The sequence below is a fragment of the Crocodylus siamensis genome, chromosome 3 (assembly GCF_052110815.1).
Source record: "Crocodylus siamensis isolate JL-2025a chromosome 3, ASM5211081v1, whole genome shotgun sequence".
Classification (NCBI taxonomy): Eukaryota; Metazoa; Chordata; order Crocodylia; family Crocodylidae; genus Crocodylus; species Crocodylus siamensis.
The window spans coordinates 175,749,840-175,773,493 of NC_143397.1; the positions used below are offsets into that span (position 1 = coordinate 175,749,840).

The following is a 23,654-nucleotide window of genomic DNA, read 5'->3' on the forward strand; positions in this document are numbered from 1 at the left end:
TGCTTATTGCCTATTAGACTGTAGCCTTTTAATTAATTAGTTAAATTATTTAATATTTATGTATTTATTTGACTTTGAGGCAAGTTATGTATGTGGTTAAATATAAAACAGTATCTGTACAGAGGTAAACTGTGCTGGATAACAGTAATTGAAAGTGAACTTATGTAACTTGCATTAGATAAAAAAAAAAAAGAATATGACAGCATTTTCAGTTTGTTTTTTTTAAATATCCAGTTTCTTTTAGAGAGAGTGAAGTCAGTTAATAAGCCTGATTTCAGTTTCTTTCAATTTCAGTAAAGCATACAAGCATAAAAACCTGAGCCTGTATGTTTATTAGTATGTGTGGTAATACATATATGTGTGTATATATATGAATGCAAACTTGGGTACCAGTTTATCCTCAGGTATTGTTATAAAAGAATTTAGTTTTTCTATGTAGCTATTATAGCAATAGCAGACTTACGATTTTTTGTCATTTTTCATTTGTATGTTATTTTTGGAAGAATGCTATGATGACATTTGAAGAAGAAAAAATGCAGTTAGCATGTGATGACTTGAAAGCAACGGAAAAATTGTGTGAGAGCGAAGAAGCTGGAGTTATAGAAACAATCAAGAATAAAATTAAAAAAAATGTAAGTGCAGCATCTGTAAAATATTAATGTGTGCTACGTAAGTATTTTTGAAGACTTCCTTCTAGCTTTCTAGTTCTCATTTGGCATTTAAAAATAGATTTTTGCAGCAGAGTTCTTTCTAATATCTGAGTTGTGGTTGAGAATACTTTGGAGTAAAGACAGCTTGGCAGACTGGGTGGCCTTTTTTAAAGGGCTTTGCCACCCTGAGAGAATCTACCCAAATTCAGCCAAGTTTAAAAGTCTTTGAAATATTTTAGTTTGCACTTTCTTAGTAGAGATTTCTTAGACTTGTGATTCAGTTCTCCAAACATTTTTGTCCATACTGAGATGAGTTGTACTTCCTCTGCAATTACCACTCCAGGATACTGTGGGGCAAGCCAGGCTTCAGACATTGGATCAAGATTCAGCCTGTTCTCTGCTCTCAGTAACCAGTCTTCTGAGGCCCAGGGAGAATGGAGGAGAAAATGTTCTTATTTGAATCCAGAGGATGATTCAGCCAGGTCTGGGGGAGGGCAGAGGGAGAAGATTGGGACAAGGAGCCTTTGGAAAGGAAGGCTGGAAGCTGAAATGGAAAAGGGGCTGGTTGAACAAGGAGACTACTCTGTGTATAATCTGAATGTGTATCTGGGGGAATTCACCCAGGTTTGTTCTTCTGGTAGAGAAATTTAACCAGAGTCATATGTACAGACATCTGAATGCTGAGACCCTGAAGAGTAGAGAGCATGCAGTGCTCACACCGTGTAGCCAGGGGGCCCTTGTGCACGCATCTTAGCATGTTCTGTGTGCTCCCTTAGTTTGCCTGGTAAGAGATGGTAGCGGTGCATAGGGCAGCATTATTTTGTGCAGTTTTCACAGTCTATTTATAAAGGTAGTACCATTTGAGCATTTTGGGGGTGGAGGAGGTGGGGGAGGAATCTACAGGATATGGCTGTGCTAAGCAAGGTCAATCTTGCCAGGTGTAGTGGGCACAGATTAATCTATAAAATTCACAGAATTTTATATTGCTACTGTTAGTTGTTTATAATTATGATTTTTATAAAGAATGTGTTGAACCACCAACAAAATCAAAATTGCCTGAAAAATATAAGTCAAAATGTCGGTTATGTTTCTGTAAATACTTTGAAAAATCAGGGATTTAACGTAGTTTTAAAAAGCATTTTATTTTTTGTTTTTTTTTTTGCATGCAGGTTGATGGCAGAAAATCTGCACCATCCATGACTGATCGGCTCCAAAGACAGATAATTGTAGCAGACTGTCAAGTTTACTTGGCTGTGCTTTCTTTTGTAAAACAAGAATTGTCAGGTGTGCTGTAACATTAATATTGTATTCTTTAACTTTTTTCCCATGGCATGTATAGTAAATATTAGGGTATCACCAGGGATCTGAGTTTTCTATTTCCAGTGAATTTTCCCCTTTAAAGGAGAAAATGCTGATCTTCCCCTTTGAAGCAGGAAACCATGTGTTTTCCCCTTGCAGGCTGTTAGAGTTCCAGCCTGTAATAAGCTGCTTGGAGTTGGGGGGAGCAGGGCGGGGGTGATCAGATGCAGGGGGCTGATCACGTCGCTCACACTGATAAAGATAATGGTTTAGTGAGAAAAATAAGTTAAGTTTGAAACAAGGGCTTCATAAATTTCTAGTGTAGCCATTGTGTTCTTAAAATATATATATTTGTCTGCTTGGATTTAAGCAACCCAATAATAGATGTTCAATATAATTATACCTCTAGTAATGCAGATGGAATGTTTCCCAGATGAGTGTCATGAAAAAGGAACAACCTGCCCCTTTTCAAGAAGAAGGGGAAAGCTCTTTCTTGGGAAACCTTGGGAATAAGAAGCAGCCTTATTCAGTTTACCTTTCGTGAGAGGACCCCTTGCACCTAGCCCTAGTGCGGATTCACAAGAGTCAGGCTTCTGGCTTTGAGACCCTGGCTCTTTTCAGTCCCTGACTTCTCCAGTGACCTGAGAGCTGCTTATTTTTGGTCAGCTCCTGGGGAGGAGGGAGTGTTTTCTTCTTTTCAAGAAGAGGGGTCAGAGTGCTCGCATCCCAAATGGCACAGCAAGCTACTTCAGAACAGCCAGTCCTTGTTATGCCACTCCAATTCCTCTTTACCTCACTGGCCAGGTCCAGATGAGTGCAGTCATGCAGTATGTGGTGCTGCAGACACATCTGCAGTGCCACATACTGCATGTTCAGCTCTTTTCTGCGCTGCAAGGGAGCACTGTCAGGAGGAGGGGGCTGGGGCTTGACCTGTGGATATCCATGGGGTCAACAAAAAAAATGGAGCATGTGTGGACAGCGTGTGCAGCTCAAAACTGGAGCCTGGACAGCTGGAGCTGCACTGCAGCTGCTAGCCAGGCTCTGGACACCTGGATTGCCACTGCTGCAGTGCTGGGAGGCCCCCAAGACCCTGGGTAAATGTCCCCGTAAGTGCTGGCCCCAGCCTGTCCTACCCCACCTGGGTAACTTGCTGTGCGCCACAGGGTGCGTGGTACAGATGTTCTCCAGGGACAAGTAGCGGCGATACAAAGTGCACCGCTGCTATTTGTCCCCGGAGAACCAAACATCCATGCATGTGTGGATGTGGCCACTTGGACTTTATTCTGCCTGCCCTGGGACCATTTCTGCCTCCTCTCCTCCTTTCTTTGAGAGCAGTCACTTATTCTCTTCAGGTAGTCAGCCACGTTTACAACACAAACAGTTACAAAACTGTAGTCTTACTTTGGGACAGCAGTCACCCAGTACAATGAAACAAAGTCATGGGGACCGAATCAGGAGGCAGCCTCTGGGTCCTGCTGCTAGCCCAGACTCCCATTTGCCCCTGAGGTGGGAAGGGCCATATATTCACAGTAACATGCTTGCACTGAGCCTCCCCACGAAAGCATTCTAAGTAAGAACTGCAGGTTTCAACTTTGCCTACTTAGTTTCCTTTGTTACAGTGTATTCTTTATGTTCATTGAATGTTGTTGCTGCCTTGGAAAATGAACAAGAAGCACAATTTTATTTTAGGATTGTTATCTCTAGTATCTTTTTTTAGAAATGTACATTAATACAGTAGGACTAAAATAAGGTTCAACTGATTGGTATAATGTAGAGTAGGGGTCAGTAACCTATGGCAGATGAGCCACATCTGGTAGAACACAGCTGTGCTGAGCTGGCTGTCCCCTCCACAGGCCTATCTGATGCTCTCTCATGCCTTTACTTATCTTTGTTGCAGAGGGGCTAGGTGTCTGCAGCGAGGGTGCACAAAATCAGCTTGAGCTCCCTGGAACAGCAGAGATTTATGACCCACATCGGCCAAAGCTTGTGGACCCCTGAATTAGGGTTTTCCACTTTCCTGGTACCAATACTAATATTACTTGTTCAGCTGGTCCTAATTTGACATGTCCCAGAAGCCTTTGTACAGGAATTGGAGAAAGCATTTAAGATCTGAGCATGTGAGTTGGATTAGCTGTAAGTAGAGGAAAACTGTTTTCTGTAGAAACTCAGAGGATGTGGGGAAAAAGCTGGCATCCCCTGTGCCCAGGCAGTAGCTGACAACTGTGTTCAGAATACAAGGAAGATGGCAAATTGCTGAACAAAGTGATTTTTGAATTAACTCCATGCAAAATGGCACTGTTATCTCAGTCTAAGCCATCACACGCATGTTTGTCTGACCTGCATTTAAAAACTTCCAGTGACAAAGATTCTGCTGTCTCTTCTGTGTCTTCCCACTACTTAACCACCTTGATATCTGGATACAGTGGAATCCAGATACTTTGCAAATCCTTGTTTTTGCAAGTAACCTGAAGCTTGCAGAGCTGCAACAAATAGCTCTGTAGGACAGCTGAGATGCTCCAGATGCTTGTTGTAGCTTTTGATTTCAAAGGCCACTATTTTTATCAGATGTGTGGGACTGCTTATGAGCTTCAGCTGAATAGAGAAGCAGCACCTTTGAGTAAGGGCTGCAGCAAACAGTTGTGTGACTTAATTTGGTAATTCACTGCAAATTAAATTGTTTGCAGACTACATAGATAAGAAACATCTGGGTTTTCCCACACTAAAAATGAAAAAGTTGAATAATTTCTATTGGACTTAGGACAGAGAGGCTAATACTGATTTAGGTTTATGACCCTCTTCTGGTCTCTGCTACAAAACTGTTTCCAGTTTCCATCTATTCCTTGAGCCTTTTTGTAATCTAAAGACATTCCTTCACCTGTTTGTTCATAGAAAAAATGGCCACTGTTATATTTCTATTTTAAAGACCAAGAGAAGACTGTTGGAAGTAATTGACCAACAAAAACCAAAACAAAACAAAAAATCCCAATGTAGGGAAGTAACATCCAGATCACAATAAAAAATGGTTAAGAACGTGATATCTTTTGTCATGTAGAGATTTATTTTCTTCAAAAACCATAAATTTTGTTTTTTGGCAAGACATCTGGATGTTTTCTTGGAGAGTAAAACAAATTAGGCAAGTAAATTCCAGTTATCAGCTTAGGGCTGGAAAATCACTGACTTTGCAAAACAGGTTGGTGGCAGCTGGATGAAAAAGTGTAAGTGCTGGAAAATACTTACCAGCTGGTAACCCTTTGGGCTAAAGGCATTCAGACTTTTCCAAACATACATTTGCTATATTCATCTTTAAACCCCCCCAAAAATGAACTTAGTGGTCTTTTGTGTTTGTCTGCCTTCTAATGAAGTCAGCTTACTTCCAACAGTTCACATAGCATTCCTGTTGGAAGTTAAAACTACCTGTAATTTACCATGACTGCCATAACACTTGTAATAGAAAAATAGAACTGGAAGAGGCTTTCTAATATCTGCCTTCATAAAAGGCACTGTCATTTCTCTAAACTATCATAGGTATATATTTGTCTGACTTCTAAAAATGTCCAATGAAAGAGATTCCACAATCTCTTTAGTCTTTTCCCAGTGCATAATCACACTTATAATTAGAAAGTTCTTCTTAATGTTTACCAGTCACCCATGTTGCAGTTTTAAAAGCATTACTACTTATTCCATTCCATGTGGACACAGAACAATTGATCACCATCCTTTTTATATCAACCCTTTGGTATCTGAAGACTGTTATCAAGTCCTCTGTTAGTCTTCTCTAAATAATCCCAGTTTTTCTGGCCTTTCCTTGTATGTTATGTCTTCTAGATCTCTAGTATTTTAATTTTTTTTTCTTTGGACTTGCTTCAGTTTGTCCACATGTTTCTTAAAGTGGGTTGCCCCAAACTGGATTTTGTCCCAGGTGAGGTCTTACTGAATGCTGAATAAGTGATGATAGGAGTGAATATTGGGGAGTCTCAAAATCAAGATTGTACCCAAACAGTTAAGTAGTTTGCATTTATGAGAGAGAGACTGAGATTTATGGCTTTAACATGTCTCACTATACCATATCAAAGCATACATTATTTTAATAGTGAACTTTCAGAAAGGCAGCATATTTGTGTGTGTATGTGTATATATGTTCAGTGTAAAGAAAATAGTCATCAGTATCTAATGATGTTATCCTTACAGACTACATTTCAGCTAGTGACTTTTATAAGTGAAATGTGTTGGTTCCTGCACCCCCCCCCCCATGTCTACTGCATTACTGTACAGAGTTGCATTAGTGTTCGTCTTGTGGTGAACCACATAACTACTGACTCCTGCAGCAAAAAGGTGGCCTGAAGTAACATTGGCTTCGGAATATAGCTGAATTATTATTGCAGCATTTTGAATTTTTCATTACAATAGGCAACTTAATTTTTCATTTTGAAGGAGTAAAAATAACTAATTTGTGATGCCTACAGTCGGAACTTCAAGACTGCTGCATTCATAGGGCACTCTGAACAGAACAGTTAGGGATTCAACAGTCTCATTTTTTTTTTTTTACGTGTTCTTAGTATTGTTTAAATTAAAATATTTTTTCTAGATTACATATTTTTATAAAACAAGTCAAGTTTTGCATTTAAAATCTTTCAGCATTCTTCTTTTAAATGTGTCTCTTAGTTAATCTCCTCTAAGTAACAAAATGATTGCTGCTAATTCCTACAGGCCTGTGGGTTTTATGTAAAATATCCAAAGGAGGAGAATTTGCTTTAGAATAGTCTTCTAATTTTATGGAAGATCATTTGTCATTTACAGTTTCTGTATTGTTAAATAATTCCCTGACATTTTTTTTCTGTCTTCAGCATACATAAAAGGTGGGTGGATCCTTCGTAAAGCCTGGAAAATTTACAATAAATGTTATCTGGACATTAATACACTTCAGGAAATATATCAGAAGAAGTTAACTCAGGACTCCTTGACTTCTGATGCTGCAAATGATAATCATATCTCTGCAGAAGGTGTAACGGAGGATTCGCTAAACAGGCTGAAAGGTGCTGTTAGCTTTGGATATGGACTTTTTCATCTTTGCATATCCATGGTGCCCCCAAACCTGCTCAAAATCATCAACCTGCTGGGTTTTCCTGGAGACCGCCTACAGGGGCTTTCTTCACTGATGTATGCAAGTGAAAGTAAGGACATGAAGGCCCCTTTAGCTACGTGAGTAGCTATATTGAAATGCTTTGGTAGATAACTTAGTACTGAGAGTAAGTAAACTACAAACAAGTACAATCAACAACAAAAAAAATCTTGTTGCTTTTAAAGGACGCCTCAGCTGATGTTGTTTAACATGCCGTAGTTTTCTAAGTTTGTTATATGTTAGTTATGAAAATTGATTTAACAGTATTTTTATTGTCTAGGCAGATTGTGTTGGTGATTTAATGCCAGGGAATGCAGTTTTCTGCACCCTTTTGTTCTGTCAAAAGGAGCATATTTGCTTAAAGCAGGGTACTTGAAAGGGTCTCCCTAAGATTTAGATTATCTAAAAAGAAGCCTAAAAAAAAGATTATTTGAAAAGCAAATATTGTCCATATGAGTTCTAGCAGCTATTAACTTCTCTCTAGTTATAGGTATTTATTTTAATGTGATGACTTCTGCTTTTAATTACTTTTCAGTATGTAAAATAAAAAATAGAACTTTTTTTTATAGGCAAAGAGAGATATTTTTGTTGGCCTCTTTGGGGTGGCACACCCACTATAATGGGAGTTTCCAACCCTACATGTTGTATTCTGGTTCCTTTTTTGTAGATTATCCTTCCTTCAGCTTTAAGTTAGAACCCTTAATGAAGGTAAATTTACTATTCAGTACTGCAAAGGTCAGACCTGGTACTGTTGTAGGAATGACCTTGTACCAGAGGTGTTACAAACATGCCTCAAATTGGATCCCAACCTCAGGAACCCCTTCTGGGTGGTATTTGTGGGGCCAACAGCAACTGTAGTAGGGCTGTGTTGGAGCAGCAGCATGGAGCTGCATTTATGCAGCAGAATAGATCTGGGGGCTGGTGCCAATGGTCCTATCCTTTGGGGTACAGGGATCCTGGATTCTGCAGCAGGCCATACCCCCCAACCTGTATTAGCCTGCCAGAGTACTGGTGGGCCAGATGAAATAATTCTTTAGCCCAGATCTGGCCCATCGGCCATATGTTTGAAATCCCTGTCTTGCACCAGATCTGTAAGCTTCAAGTTGGCTCTCAATCCATCTAATACAGTACTGAAATTAAAAAGACATGTCTATCAACCATACATTTAAAACAAATCCTTTCTTCTTGAAAAAGATCACAATTCTAATCATTAATCAGTTTTAACTATAAACAGCCAAATACTCATTTCTTAATGTCTTACTATAATGTGCCATCTGAGGAGAAAAGGATATGCCCACTGTTTCTTGTTGGAGAACCCACCATACTTTATCCTCACTTCTGCAATGATTCTGGTCTAGGTCACTCATTTGGCGAAGTTTTGGAGCACTATGTGCACTATACATCTGCGGTGTACATAGACTTTTAACTTACTACTTGCTTTATGATGAATTTTCAGATTTAATTATTTTTAAAAAGTTCCTTTATCTCAAGAAATGTTGAAGACACAACTTCATCCAGTGCTCTGGAGATTCTGCTTTCCTGTACTCCAGTGACAGTTGGGAGTAGTCTAGTTTAACAAAACAATGTCAGATTTGGTTTTTAGCCAGGTTATAGCATCTGACTAAATAGGCCATAACCTACAAAGCTTACGTTTTTTCTGAATGAGTTGGGGCGTGGTGGCACCATTTAAGACTGCTTTCATCCAGCATAAATAAAAAAAAAGAATCATGTACTGCTTGTTTTTATTGTTTTTTCCCTTCAGTACCTCTTAACTTTTGCCTACAAAGAATCATGTGCTGTAAACTGAAATGTGCACTAAAGTAATCTTTGCACTTTGTGTTTTTCTTCAGATTAGCTTTGCTGTGGTACCACACAGTAGTTCGCCCTTTTTTTGCTTTGGATGGCAGTGATAGCAAGGCAGGATTGCAAGAGGCAAAGGAGATCCTGCTGAAAAAAGAAGCAGCTTATCCAAATTCATCTTTGTTTATGTTCTTCAAGGGAAGAATACAACGGTTAGAGGTAGTGTATGTTTTCGCCATCCTAACGACTTTTTTTAAAATGATAAATATTTTATTCTCATACAAATAGCTTATCTTCCTAATATCTCCAGTTAATATATTGAAAATATTGGTGAATAACACCTTCTTGTTTTCTACCATGCCCTTTCTTATTGCGGTCTGTCCAGGTAGTTAGCCACTTTTAGTAGTTCCCTGAAATCTAGTTTTCTTCTGCTATGTAGAAATCAAGCTGGAGTATTTTTAATTCAAGTGGTGAACCTTGATCAGAATAGGGTTATTCCCTGGAAAAAAAAGTTGCAAATGCTGTCTGATGGCTGAAAAAACACTTTTACACATTGTAACAGGCTCAAGTTCTGGCATTGCACTCTTTCCTCCCAGTTTACTCTTAATAGTTTGAGACAGGCAGAAGTATTTTAAATGCCTTCTGTCATTTAGTTGACTGCTGTTGTTTCTGTCACTGTCAGAATATTCCTAGGGATGCTAGAGTAAAAAAATCATCAGGAGATGACTCTTAATTCCGATATCTATGATTCCTTTATGTTGTTTTTGGATAAACTGCTGCCTGTATGTCAAAATGCTGTCTCAACCCAAAAACTTCTAGAGCTAATACTGACCTTAATACCCTTACTCTTTTTCTCCTGGGGCTTATGGCTGATTTTCCCAAGTTGACCTTGCTGTTTCTGAATATGAAGCAGGAGTAACAGAAGACAGTGTTTCAAACCTGTCTTGCAAGACAGACTGGATTTACATGAATCTGGCCTGGCTTTGTGCAGAAGTACTCTAGTAAACTTCCTTGCTGAGCTGTTTTTGTGCAGCAGTGGTAAATCTGGGGACATGTATGGTAACTATTAAAACGGTATGTTGTTGCCGTTTTGATGGAAAGATATTTAAACACCTTTTTCTGAATTCTCAGCATCATTCTGTATGGATGTGTGTTCCAAAGTTGGCTCTTTTTGGGGTTTTTAAGACATTTTGCTGGGTCAAGAATGCATTTACAGAACACACGTTGCAGTAGTTTAAAACATGTAGAGTTGTTAACGGTGAGTCTGATCTTGTAAGTAGAAATGTTCCTGTATCTTATGCATAAGAAGGATTAGAGTCTTTAAACTTTCTGTGGTTAGCCTTACAGAGTCAGTCTCCCTCTCCCTCTCTCTCTCTCTCTCTCTCTCTTTTCCCCCCCCAGCCCCCCGTAAGGCTAACCAGGGTAATAGGTTTTCTATAGCCATTGGAACTACAAATGTGTACACCATGTAACTTCAGCTGATATCATAGAGGACTACAGTTTCATTATATTAAGTATGTTGGTGTTACTTTTGTGAAGATATAAAAATCAAGCAATATATTTCGGCCTTGTGAATCTTGAACTCAGACCAGCCATTCAAGAGCTAAAAGCAGTCAGATGTACAAGGCTGGACAGTGAGAGAAAAGTCCATGTAGTAGGTAGATTTGAGAATTCTGTAAATAGGTATCTGAAGTTATGCTGATGGCTGAGGTCCCCAGGGCATAAGATTTAGAAAAAGGAGTGGGGAGACCAAGGACAGATCTGTGTAAAACTTGACAGACTGGGAAGATGTGGAGAGGAGGAAGTGACAAGAAGCTATCTGAAAAGAGTAAGAAAACCTTAAAAGGACAGGACCATGACAGTCATGTAAAGAGTGGATGTCAGGGGAGAGTGTGCTGTTTTTTTTTAATGAAGATTGGTTTCTTTGAACTATAAAAAGGATATGTTGAATAATATGACAGAGCATCTATAATAATTTTCCTTTTATTAGGCAGTATGCTAGTGGGGATAGAATCTACTGAACTTTTCTATTTTTCCCAAAATTGTCTGTTTGGGGGATGAAGTCTGAAAGCCATTTAGAGATTTTTGAAGTGAAAAATGTGGCCGGCAAAATGAAGGGGAGGAGAAAGAGGAAATGGGGCAGAGTTGCATTTGTAATACGATCACATCACTCTTATTCAGGAGTCTTTGATGGCACTGTGTTAAAAATAGTTTTGTCCTGCTTGGCGCACAATGGGCTATAGTTTCTTTTGTAAACATAATGTTTGCTTTACTAATCGTTATGTGGTATGGCTAGGGACAGACATTCAAAAAGCCTGAACCTGAATTGATTCAATCTTTGCAGGTTAGTTTAACTTAGCTAGGCTGAACTAGTTTGTAACCATACAGACATCCCCTCTGGACTGAAGAAATGTAGGCACATGCCTACAGTGGTACAGTCTAGAAGCCAGAGGGTGCTAGAACAGCCCTCCCTTCTGTTCCACAGTGCTGAGCTACAGTGCTGAGCTGGGGGGGGGGTGTGGGCAGGCCTGGGCAGGACACTCTGATTAGGAAGGGGGTCCCCCCATTGCTCCTGACTAGCAACAGAGCCAGCAGGGAGTTAGACAGCATGTACTTACAACAGGGAGTTACACTGGGAGTAACACATGTTTATTAGCCCATCAAGAAAGCCAAAGCATCTCTCATTAGTGTAAGCTCTTTTAGCTCCAAAAAGCCCTAAGTAGACACTGTCCTGTCTGCCTTACACAGACACCTCTCAACATTAGCTAGCGTACCACATACTGGCTATGGACTGTGCTGTGGCAGGGCAGGGGGGAATCCTTGCTTGAGCAGGGAAGTGGTGGGAGGGGGGCAGGAGGAAGCCAGGCAGATGCTGCTGTGCCTGCAGACTCTTCCAGAGCTCCAGCCAGGGAGCAGAGGGGAGGGGCCAACTTTGCTGTGGAGCAGAGAGCCCTGCCCAGGGCTGCAAAGCATCTGGGATGCTGGGAGACTCTGGTTTAAGTGAAATCAGAAATGGGTCTGAGACAGGCATTGCAAAATAGATAGGAGAAATAAAGCTTAGCTCCTAAGTGAGTTTTTTGCATCTGTATTCCTGAGCATGGATAAAGGTGCATCTCCCAAAGGGACCAAAGGCAGGCACAAGAGGGACTCCAGTCCACCATCAGTTAGTGCTGACCTAGTGAAGGGGCATATGGAGGGGCTGGAGCATTTAAGTCAGCAGACCCTGACGATATTCATCAAAGGGTGTTGAAGGAATTGGCCAGTGTTGTAGCAGAGCCACTTGGACAGTTGTTTGAGTGCTCATGGTGCTTAGGACGGGTCCCAGAGGACTGGAAAGGGCCAATGTGGCCCCTATTTTCAAGAGAGGGAGGAAGGATGATCTGTGTAACTATAGGTCAATTAGCCTCACCTCTATCCTTGGGAAAACCTTTGAGAAAAATATTAAGGATCATATTTGTTGGAGTCCAGTAAAAATAATGCTGAAGGGCAACAGCATGGGTTCATAGCAGGTAGATCCTGCCTGACTAACTTTGTTTCTTTTTATGACCAGGTCACAAATTGCTTAGATGCAGGAGCTGAGGTAGATGTCATCTACTTGGATTTTAAAAAGGTCTTTGATACAGTGTTGTATCCCATTCTTACGAGTAAATTAAGCGATTGTGATGTAGATTATTACACGGTCAGGTGGGCGGAGAATTGGCTTATGGGACAAACCTACAGGCTGGTGGCGGACAGGTCATTTTCAGCCTGGAAAAATTTAGGCAGTAGAGTTCCCCAAGGTTTGGTCCTTGGATCAGTGGTGTTCAATATCTTCATCAGTGACTTGGATGAGAGTGTGGAAAACCCTTTGTCCAAATTCGCAGAAAACACCAAATTATGGGGCAAAGTAAACACACTGGAGGGCAGGGAGCGGATTCAGGCAGATTTGGATAGATTGGGAAAGTGGGCAGATCAGAATAGGATGCAGTTTAACAAAGTTAAAGTGCAAAGTGCTTCATCTAGGGAGAAAGAATCACTAACACACCTACAGACTGGGAGGTGACTTTCTAAGCAGCACAGCAGCAGAAAGGGATCTCAGTCATAGTCGACTCCAAAATGAACATGAGTTGTCAATGTAGCAAAGTGATAAGTAAAGCCAAACGCACACTTTCATGCATTAGAAGGTGGATCACAAACAGGTCTAAGGAGGTGATATTTCCCCTCAATGCGGCATTGGTAAGACTGCAGCTGGAGTACTGCGTCAGTTCTGGGCACCACACTTCAAGAGGGATGTGGATAACTCAGAGGGTCCAGAGGAGGGCTACTCGTGTGGTTAAGGGCCTGCAAGTGAGATCCTACTAGGAGAGATTGAGGGACCTGAATTTCTTCAACCTCAGCAAAAGAAGTCTGAGAGGGGATCTTGTGGCCATCTCCATATTAATCAGGGGGGGGCAGCAAGGAATAAGGAATGCTCTGTTTACCTAGGCACCCCTTGGGGTTACTAGGAACAGTGGCCATAAACTGACAGAGAGCATTTAGGTTAGACACGAGGAAAAATTTGACCCAAATCAATTAAGTCTGATACTATATTCAGCCAGGTTTATCTCAAACCAGTTTCAGCCTTTTGAAACTGGTTTATGTGAACTGCATGTTTGTTCTGTCACAGGTTTAAATTAGTTTCTGATCACTTAAACTCTTGTATGTGTAATGTCTGTCCCTAGCCTGTGTGTCCCAAGCTTCTAAGCATACCTTGTAAATTCATAGCTGTAAATACCCTGTAAATTTATAGCTATCTATGAAATGTTTTACACTAAAACTAGATTTGGCTGTTGCACACACAAATGTAGAGCCATTAAGATAAAAACGAGAATAGTAATATATACTAATGTGTCTGAAACACATTTAACTATTTAATTAAAATGGTCATTCCTTAAAGTCAAACTCCTTAAATTTAAATATTTTTGGCTTTGTCCTGGAACTTTAATTTTAGGTGTCAATGAGGTTAAATGGACCAAAATAAATTCCTATTTAAAAAGTATTTGATATAGTTATGGTGCTAAATCTCATTATTAGCACATATATTGTGTGCCTGGAATCAATAACTGCAAACATACTGTGCCGGGAGGTGGCATCTCACATATACTGCAGTTTGGTTCAATTCAAATGGTCACCTAGATTGGAAGTATTGTTACGATATTTGTACTTCTTTGCAGACATGCTAATTAGTACTCTCTCTCAGTGGCACTAATTAGCACAAACATGGCCACCCTTCATCCAGTTCTGGAAGTGAACCATGCAGAGCATTGCAGCATGTTTAAGGGCACCATCACCTGGCATGACAGCTTTGCAGTGAAGAGAGAATGAGATGGGCCTTAAGACGAGAGTCAGCAAATGAATACAAACATTGTGATGTAAAAGGAGATATTAGTGTATACTGTTGCACTACATTATAAGAGATATATTTTCAGCTTAAATGTTTTGCTTAGTGAGAATATTTACAGCTGTTGTATTTCACTGTCAAAACAACACAATGGCATCCACTAAAGTCTATTGCTTCTTTCATCAAAATATATACATTTAAAATCAAGTAAAAAAAACCAAACTTTGACCCTATGGAAATAAGTTGCTCCCAGAGTAATCCTAAATCTGTGTAGGGATTGAGTTGATATCTAAAACATTTGGGAGGCAGGGGGTGGGGAAGAATGGGGATTTTGGGAATTTAAAAGGGAGGAAGCTTTGCTAACTTTGAGGGTTGGGGAGCTGGGTTTATCCACCCAAGGATGTTGTCTGCAAAGATCAATTATAGAGAATGCTGCTGGCTTGTGCTTAACTGCTAGCATGACTCCTTCCAAAGTGTTCAATCTGAGAAATCTGTTGGGAATGTAGAGATCTTGAGGCACTGAAGAGCAAATACCAGTCTTGAACCAAGATAGCTGGCATTGGAGAGGCTAGTACAACCCTGTAAGGAAATCAAATGCAGTAAATCTTGGTAGCAGTGTGACTAATGATTTTGTGAAGTTCTCAATTTTTAGACATACAGAGTTAAGAAATGTAAAATTATGGTCCTTGCAGGACCTTCCATTAGTCCTTAATTACACAGAATTATACTGTTTATGATGTGATATTGCATGCCTTAATATACATATGTCAATGAGCTAAATAACCAATGCATATAAACCATCAGCTTAAATGTGCTGAGTTTATAGTGTGAAATATGTCAGCCCTGTTGTAACACTAGCTTATTTTCAGTCATTTACAGTTTCCTTGGTTTATTTTTAAACTGATAAATACACAACAATACTTCTGTTTCAGAGAGCAGCCTTAACCTGAGAAAAAGAAATCAACACGCAGGTACTTCAGGGTTATTGAAATACAGCCTTGAGGTATTGAAACATCACAGTATCTGGAGACAGTAGGGATTTTATTTGTATTGAGACATGTCTTTGAGATTCATCCTGTGCCCATGGGAGCTGTCACCTAGAGGAAGATTAGACATCTGAAGACATGAAGCACCCAAGAAAGCATTTAGAAATGTATCAGACAGGTGCAGATATTCAAGTGAAGGATATGGACAAACATATGTTTTGTAGTGCTTTTAAAAAGGGAAGCAGGCTGCTGCAGCAGCTCAATACCACACAGCAGCAGTTACACTAGCTTATGTCTGCATGATCCTGTTAGAGCAGGGGTTCCCAACCTTGGGGTCATGACCCTATTTGGGATTGCAATGATAAAAATAAATGGGGTCACAAAGACAATCACAGATTTTCTCCTTTTAAAGGAGAAAAGAGGGAAACAGCAGGTTCTCCTTGCAGGATGGCAGGGTTCCAGCCTGCCAAGGGGCTGTTTGGTGCTGAGGGGAAGTGGGAGGAATGCAGTCAGGCATGAGGTGCTGCATGCATGTGCGTATGAACACAGCAGCCAGGCAGTGTAGTGAGCAGCTCCTGCAGCTCCCTCCAGCTAAGTCTATGGGGGAGGGCAGATTGAGGCCCCCACATTGAGGGAGGGAATGGGGCAGGGCTGGGGGTGCTGCCCAGGTAGGCTAGTGCATTGGGGCGGGGGTGGGAATGTGGGGCCTGGCTGGGAGAGCAGGATGGAGCCAATGGCAGCAGGATGGAGCCACTGGTAGCAGGGCAGCTAGCTCCCTGCTGCTGCATGCACTCCTGGAGAGGGAGGCATGGGGAGCACATGCCACCCAGATTTGTACATGGGGCAGGAGCAGATGCAAGCCGCTAGCTGCGAGCTCAGGGCTTCCTGCACTGCTACAGAAGCCCCTGGGAGGAAGGACAGCAGAGCAGGGTAGGGAGGCTTAGTGCTGCTGCTGGGAGTCCCATACTGGCTGTGCCACCGTGCAGAGGCACCCCCTACCTGCCCAGCAGCAGCGGGAGACACAACTCTAAATTGTCGCTGCTGCCAGGTGAGCAGGGAGTGCCTCGCCGTGGTGGCATAGCCTGTATGGGACTCCGACCATTGACACTGAGCCTCCCACCCTCCCATGCTGGGTCCTGCCTGTTAGGCCACAGAGGTCCCCAGGGGCAGGACAGCAGGATGTGGAGCCCTGGGCCTGCAGCGGGCAGCCTGCATCCTCCCTCTCTCCACCATGGGCTCTTCTCCGGTCATGCTGCCTATGGGGGGCAGGAGGCAAGGAGGGAACCAGGCTCCATGCTCTGCTTTGGCCATAGCAGCCACCACCACCTCCCACAGGGGTGCTGCTGGAGAGGACCGGGGGCAGTGGGTGGGGAGCGAGTGGCACCTGCTGGGACTTTGGGGGTTGGGAATGAGGGGCCATGCTGGGCAAATGGGATCATAAATGGGATTGTGCTGTGGAAAAGGTGAAGCACTGCTCTAGAGAAGCAAGTGAACAAAATCATCCCAGTTTTGACCCTGAATGAAACAAGGTTAAATTTGGAGTGGTTTTGCTACAGAATCCTACAGACTTAAGTTACAGTATAAAGCTGCTGTGTAGTCCTGAGCAGCCATTCCCTCTCCCCTTTTGAAGCCACCACAAATGAATATTTGTCCATACCCAAAGATAGCGGAAACATGTATTTCAACGCTCGGTGCCCCACGGCAAGGCCGTCTTGATATAGTGCAAGTGTTGAATAAATCATATAATTTTCTGTGCACATTATATTTTTCTATACATTTTAGTATTTAATTTGCAAGATTAATTTTTCTTCAGATACCTAAAGTGTGTGTGTGTGTTTTTCCCTGATTGATTATACCTTCAGGCTTTTTATTAGCATAGTTATCCCTGCAATATTCCAAGCCAAACTTTGTTGAAATTCTCAAACTTGCCTTGCTGGGAAGCATAAAACGCTTCAGCCCAAAGCATTTTTTCTTTTTCTCAGAAGACTGTGCCTGAAAGCAAAAATTCACTGTGGAACTCTCTTGAATTATGACTAAGCAAAGTTGGTGCATTTCTACAAAGGTTTCTGAGGCCAGTCTTACTGTGTATGTATGTGAATATCATGTATTTCTCCACAAGTAAATCAACAATACATATACACAGGCTTCATAATGACAGCCTGAAAACCTTGAGTGCAAACATAACTTACTCAAGCTATCCCACTGGACAAAATACACTGGCAGGAAGATTAGATTCTTTCTTCATAGCATATTTTCTCATCACACTAAAAGCATGCTCTTAGAAAAAACTATAGACTGTGCATGTTACAGTGTTTCTGTGTATGCTTGCAAAGTAGGTGCTTCACAATGAAACGTTCCTTCAGCAGCTAAAATAATGAGTTTATAGAACCTTTGCATGGTGCAGATTAGGATGGCTGATAACTTTTTTATTAGAGATGCCTTTGGGTAAGATCTTGCAAGACCCTGTTTAACAGTTCTTGTATTAGTACAGAAATGGCTTTGATCAATTAGAAGTAAGCCATTTGGAATTTGACAGTTAACTTCTAAACTGACTTGAGTGTGTCCCCATGGGAATTTGCATTGATTTAACTTAGGGGTGTCAGACTCACTTGGGACTCTTCTGCCCAGGACACAGGGGTAGGTACAATGGTGACAGTGGTGGACCTGGATGTGGAAGATATATGGGGGTGACAAGAGTGCCTGGTTGCCAGTGGCCATTGGTAGCAAAGTCAAGAGACTCTAAGGCAGGCCAAATAGAGAGGCTCCACAGGCCAGATCTGGCCCCCCGGGCTGTATGTACGACATCCCTAGTTTAACAAAATCAGTTTAGCTAAATCAGTGCTAACTAGTGCAGGTTTTGGGCTAGTTATAAAAGAAAAATAATTACATGATTCTGGTCTAGCCAGAGAATGGTGTCTGGTGAGAGGTATTTCATTAGAAGCTTTTAGGAAAACGAAGAAAGGAGAGTAGATGCCAGTGGAGGAACTACAAATCTGAGAGATCTGAACCCAAAATTAAATCTGATGCAAATGACTGTCAGCATAGTAAAATATTTTGCTGATGTGCCATGACCTCAGACTTGTACTTACCTGCATGACAGGAAAGTTGGAGAGCATAAAGAATCATCAGTTTCTTCCACATTTGCCTCTTTCATTTTTTTTAAATGATCTGAATCTGTTCTTTATAGGCAGGAAAAGAAGTTTTCTAAATGTGAGTTGATAGAATGTCTTCCTGAGTCACATTCGGTACAGCATGAAATGAACAGACTTTGGTCAGTTTCCAAGCTGCTGTTCAGGTCAACAATGAAATGAGAAGAGTTACCTTAATTTTACTCAGCTGTAACACATGGAGGCTCTGAGCCATAGCAGTAAAAGTATTAGTTATTCAAGAAGAAGGTAGGGCAGAGCATGTTTCTCATTTATAGTAAGTAGAAAGGAAGACTATTTCGATCAGACTTCCAGTCAAAGATGGATAATAAAGATAGAGCCCCCAGTTAGGATAATTTTTCAGGCAACTTCTTGATAAATAATCCCTTCTAAGTAGATGGGGACCATGGGTTTACACAGGCACTTCGAATTCGCCTCTTCTCCTTGCCTCCCTGCCCCACCCAGTCTTTTGTCAGCTTCTGTATAGTGCTCTTAAACCACTGTAATTTTTTGTCCTGTTCTACACTCTTGTCACTTTAAATGGATCTGAGGGATGATTTGTATAGAAAACATCATCCAGAAGCATATTCTTGCTAAGTTTGTTGTTAGAGCTCAGGCACATTGAAGTAAATGAAACATCTGTGAGCTTTAAAAATATTCTTGATATTATATGGAAATGTGCGCTTTAAAAATGTTCTTTATTATATGGAAATGATCACACTTTACTGGGAATTTCTTAATCCATTAATCATCATATGAGATAATTGAAAAAATGTTGTATATAAAGAGATAAGACATTGAATAAATGAAGATATATTCTGCTTGGAATTGGAAAGTAAATAAAACTTACTTGCCCCCAAATATGCATGTCACCACAACCATACATTTCACACTCCTATTACAGTATCTTAGCCCATTATAAATACACAACCAGGAAAAGCAGTACTTTTAATCAGTGCATAGCTTTCAGAAATCATGTGCAATAGTGAAGGAGAGACAACTTCAAGTTACTTAATATTTGGTAGGTTTGCTGCTCCTTGCCTTCTTCATTTGCCATGTAAATGTTGTTAATCCTGGGTGAAAAGATGTCCTGCAATTAATCTTACCGAAGGCTCAGGATCTATATTAGCTCTGAACATAATAATTTCAGTGTACATGGTCCAAAGGTTTTATTGAATTGAGAGGAAGCATACCTTAGATATAAATCTAGCTGGTCTGCTGTTAATAACCAAGTAGTTTAAATTTAATTAATTTCACATCCCTCTTCACTTCCTCCTAACTGTGCTCATCTACTCATACTCTTTCCTTACTGTTCAAAACCAAGATGTAATTTTTCCAATATGACACAATGTTTCTTATGGTTTCCCCTCCTTGATAGACTTGAATGGGGGAAGTGCTGTGAGGTTCCCAAACTGCTGTCTGGGTCTAAAGAAGTAGAATATGGCTCTCTGAATTGCTAGTGAGAAATACCTCCCAATATATAGTGTTTAAATTTCTCTTCACTGTCAGAGTTGTAATTGACTGGGGAAAAGTCCTTTGATTTTGTCTCATTATCTCCAGCTGTTTCAGAAGACAGGTTATGGGCCATCACACGGAAGTATCTGAATACTAATTTAAAACTTTGTTTACATTTATCATTATGGGATAAAAAAGGAAGTAAAATGTTTCAAAATAACTGTAACGAAATCAAACTAATCTTACTACCTTGTTACAAGACTTACTGTATTTTCTCAAATACAAGAGTAAGTTTTTCCCTCCCTAATTGCATGGGGGAAAAAAGTCCCTTGTCTTATTGCATACAAGGAGATCTCACTAAATACATTGTCATTAAACTGGCCAAAAGCAGTATGTGCTTAGCCATGGAAACCAATTATGACATTGATTAAAGGTAGCGAACACTGAGCATGGCTATAAAGCACATGGCCCACATTGAGCAAACATACTGATGGGAACCTACTACAAAAATAAATTAGTGCAGCCTCTCTGAAAAAGACGTATGTAGTTGTGCCTCACTGCCAGCTCTTTTTTCAGGTCACAGTGAACCACTATGTTCCATGCATTTTGACTTTCACTTCACTCCCATAGCTGAGCTGCATCTTTCTTTCCCTTTTCCCATTATTCCTTTTCTTCACCAGCCTTAAATGCCTGGCAAACATCACTAAACAGAGCCCCAAACAATTCATCCTGACTGACCCCCTCTGTTGCCCCCTTCCTCAGCCTGGTGCATATGATTAGTGTGGTCCCATGAAGGGAAGCTGGACCAGGCTGCCCTGTATCTTTTGCATATACATTTTTGATGGATCCCAGGACTCATGACAAGAACACCCAGTTCCAGTCATGAGAGGGAGGCTAATTATCCCCACAAAGCTGGTGGGGGATGGGGTCAGGTGGGGGTCCCCCTCCACCCCCTACTTACCAGCATGGAGCCCAGGTCCAGCTCCCTGTGGCAGTGAGCGGGGACTGCCCGAATCTCCAAATCGATTTTGAAGGCTTTCAAATAGATTCAGACCTTTTAATGGGTCTCCCAATTTGATTCGGAGATTCGGCCCCCGAGTCGGGCCTCATCTCCTCCGAATTGAATTGGATACCAAAGCTTTGCACAGCCCTAGTACTTAATAGGCCTGAGAAACTGCAGCAACAGCCTTTTGTTCTGGGTTTCTGAATCGCAAATATTAAGTATAATAATAAATTGGAGCAAAGAAATGTCTTTCCTGACACTTGGCCATAGCTGCAAGTGTGATAATAAGCTACTTTCAAATACGTTTACGCTTATTGGTTAGCTGCATGAATGAATTATTCACAGCATTTCACTATTCTTTTTCAGTTTTTTTGCATTTCTGCTTTGTGTTGTCTGATTTTTTTGCAGTGCAAGGTCTCTAGGGCAAGGATCAGACCTTGAATTTCAGACTGTATAGGGCACACTGATTCTCAGTTAATTGCAGGAAAATATCCATTCTTTGCCATTTCAGCCATTCCTGTGTGCCAGCTTTGTATTCTATATTTAAGCAATTCTGTCGGACTCTTTTGAGTTGTTTTACATTTAATGTGTGCAGCTTCCCTTATCTTCTGTTGCGTTTTTGTTGTGTACAATATTATATACTGCACTTTCTGCGAAAGGGCTTTCTTAAAAACTGTTAGCATATTAAATGTAAGGCTTTGTCACAATTAGCTTAAGCTTTTGTTGAATTTAGACTAATGCCCATTGTTTGTACCTGAAATCTTATTTTTGCAGCAGAGTTAGCAATGGGAGCTCCCATGTAAAGTTCGGCTATTAGTAAGCATTGTACGTAATTCTTGAAGCCAGCTATTGGATTGTTCCTAACCTTAGGTCATTTAAAGTTAAGTAGTCTCTGGAATCTCTCTTGAACTCAAATCTTTTGTTCTTGGAATTTTTTTGCAGCTTTCTTGCATGCCTAGAAATTTTTTTTGTAAAATAGGACAGTCTAAATCTATTTTGCTAGATAATCGTTTTTACTTAATTGCTAGTAATAAGGAAGATGTATCAAATGATTGTTGTTTGTTCTGTAGTTAGATAACATTTTTAATGATTTTTTTTGTAGTGTCAAATCAACAGTGCCTTGACTTCCTTTCATACTGCTTTGGAACTTGCAACAGATCAAAGGGAGATCCAGCATGTCTGCCTATATGAAATTGGTAAATAACAGTTTGAGTACCGTACATATATTCTGCTCTTAGATTTTGATTAAACAGTAATAATGACAGGATCACATGAACTGGCTTTCTGTAGTTAGTGGGTTTTTTTGTTAGTTGAAACCTTGAACTGCACTAAGGCTATAAACAGATGTCCTTGGAGAGGGATCAGCTGTGCATGGATATGTCCCAGCACAGCTGCTTTGCTTCATTGGGCAAGATGGACATTGCCTATTGTCCCACAGGGTCAGGCCCCTGATGTGCTTGGGTCTTCAGGGTCAGGGGCCTGATCCTGTGGCACAACTTCAAGGCTAGGGACAGAAATGACCAGTTCAAATCTGTAACACAACAGAAGTTCAGTGCATATAAACTGTTTGCTAAATGTCCAAAACCAGTTTTATGATAAACCTGGATGGATGTAGCATCAGTCTTAACTGATTTAGGTTCAGTTGGTTTATTGAACTTTTGTCCCAGATCCCCTCCAGATTCTAGCAGTCTGCTCCAGCCAAGCAGGAAGTTGTGCTCAAGGACACTCCCCCCACCCCCTCTGGCTCCTGTAATCAAAAGCAAATGTTTGTTCACTTGCTTATCAGTTTAATCTATGCAGCTTAGACTAACCTGAAAAGATTGAATTGATTCAGCTGTGGGATTTTTGACTGTCTGTACTTAGCCCAAATGGGGATTCCCTGGGCACACATCTTACACTGCTGCTCCCCAACTCAGGATGTGCCTCTGTAAGCTGGGAATCCCTAGGGGAATGCTGATGCATGCCTAGAGTTGGGGGACAGTAATGTGATATGTACACTGAGTGAATCCCCTGCTGTGTGTCTGCAAGCAGGGAAACCCAGAGGGTGCTCCTGAGCCTTTAGGGGCCCATTCCTGCAAGATAATTCCTTGAGTACTCAGGATCAGGCCCCTGAAGCCCCAGGAACACTGACCAGGATGACTGGAGAGTATGGGCAGTTCTGGGCTGCCCACATTCTGCTTCCATAAAGCAAAAAAACTGGCACCTATTGGAGCATTTACGGTGTGCCAAGGGGCATGGTTGTCTGTTTCCTTGGACTTTGTGCCACCATATAAATGTTTATGGGGATGCAAGGGCTGCATCTGAGTGCAGCCTGACTCTTGAGTGTCTTAATTTCATGGTAGGATTTGACAACTGTACATACAGCCTGTTGGACTCTATGATTTTGTGGTGTAGAAACCACAAGGGAGTCAGGCTGCATGAATCTGAGCTGGAAAATCTGTAATCTGCCATTTTCCTCTGGAAGTTTCATGAAGTGGGTAGAGAGTAAAAGGCCTGCGTCATCCATGGAATCATTCCCTTGCTGAGGATTAATAATCTTGATGGAATTTCAGAACACAGAGGGCCTGGTGTTACTCGCATTCATTCCTTTCTGCACAGCTAAAGACTGGAACTCTCCAATTACTTCCGACTATATGAATAATGTGTATATTATTTTTCACACGTGCAGGCATGTAACTTAGAAGTGCTCCTAGTTAAAGGCAAATTGAAGGTGTGTGGGGCAGCTACGTACTACCTACAGAACTGATTAAGGTGCAAATAAATTCATTTGGCTTAAAACTCTGGAAACGTGTTCATTCCTAGAACTAGAGTTGATCTAATCTCTGAAATGTATTTAT

General features: G+C 41.0%; 1 protein-coding gene across 1 annotated transcript in view; it reads left to right on the forward strand.

The window, feature by feature from the left end:
* The window catches only part of TTC39C (tetratricopeptide repeat domain 39C), a 63,087-nt gene that overhangs the window by 18,065 nt on the left and 21,368 nt on the right, over nt 1-23,654 (forward strand). Inside the window, exons 3-7 of the mRNA XM_090039837.1 lie at nt 504-632; nt 1,820-1,934; nt 6,794-7,148; nt 8,919-9,087; nt 21,920-22,013. Of these exons, the coding sequence (XP_089895963.1) occupies nt 504-632; nt 1,820-1,934; nt 6,794-7,148; nt 8,919-9,087; nt 21,920-22,013 (862 nt within the window). The remainder of the gene's footprint in view (nt 1-503; nt 633-1,819; nt 1,935-6,793; nt 7,149-8,918; nt 9,088-21,919; nt 22,014-23,654) is intronic.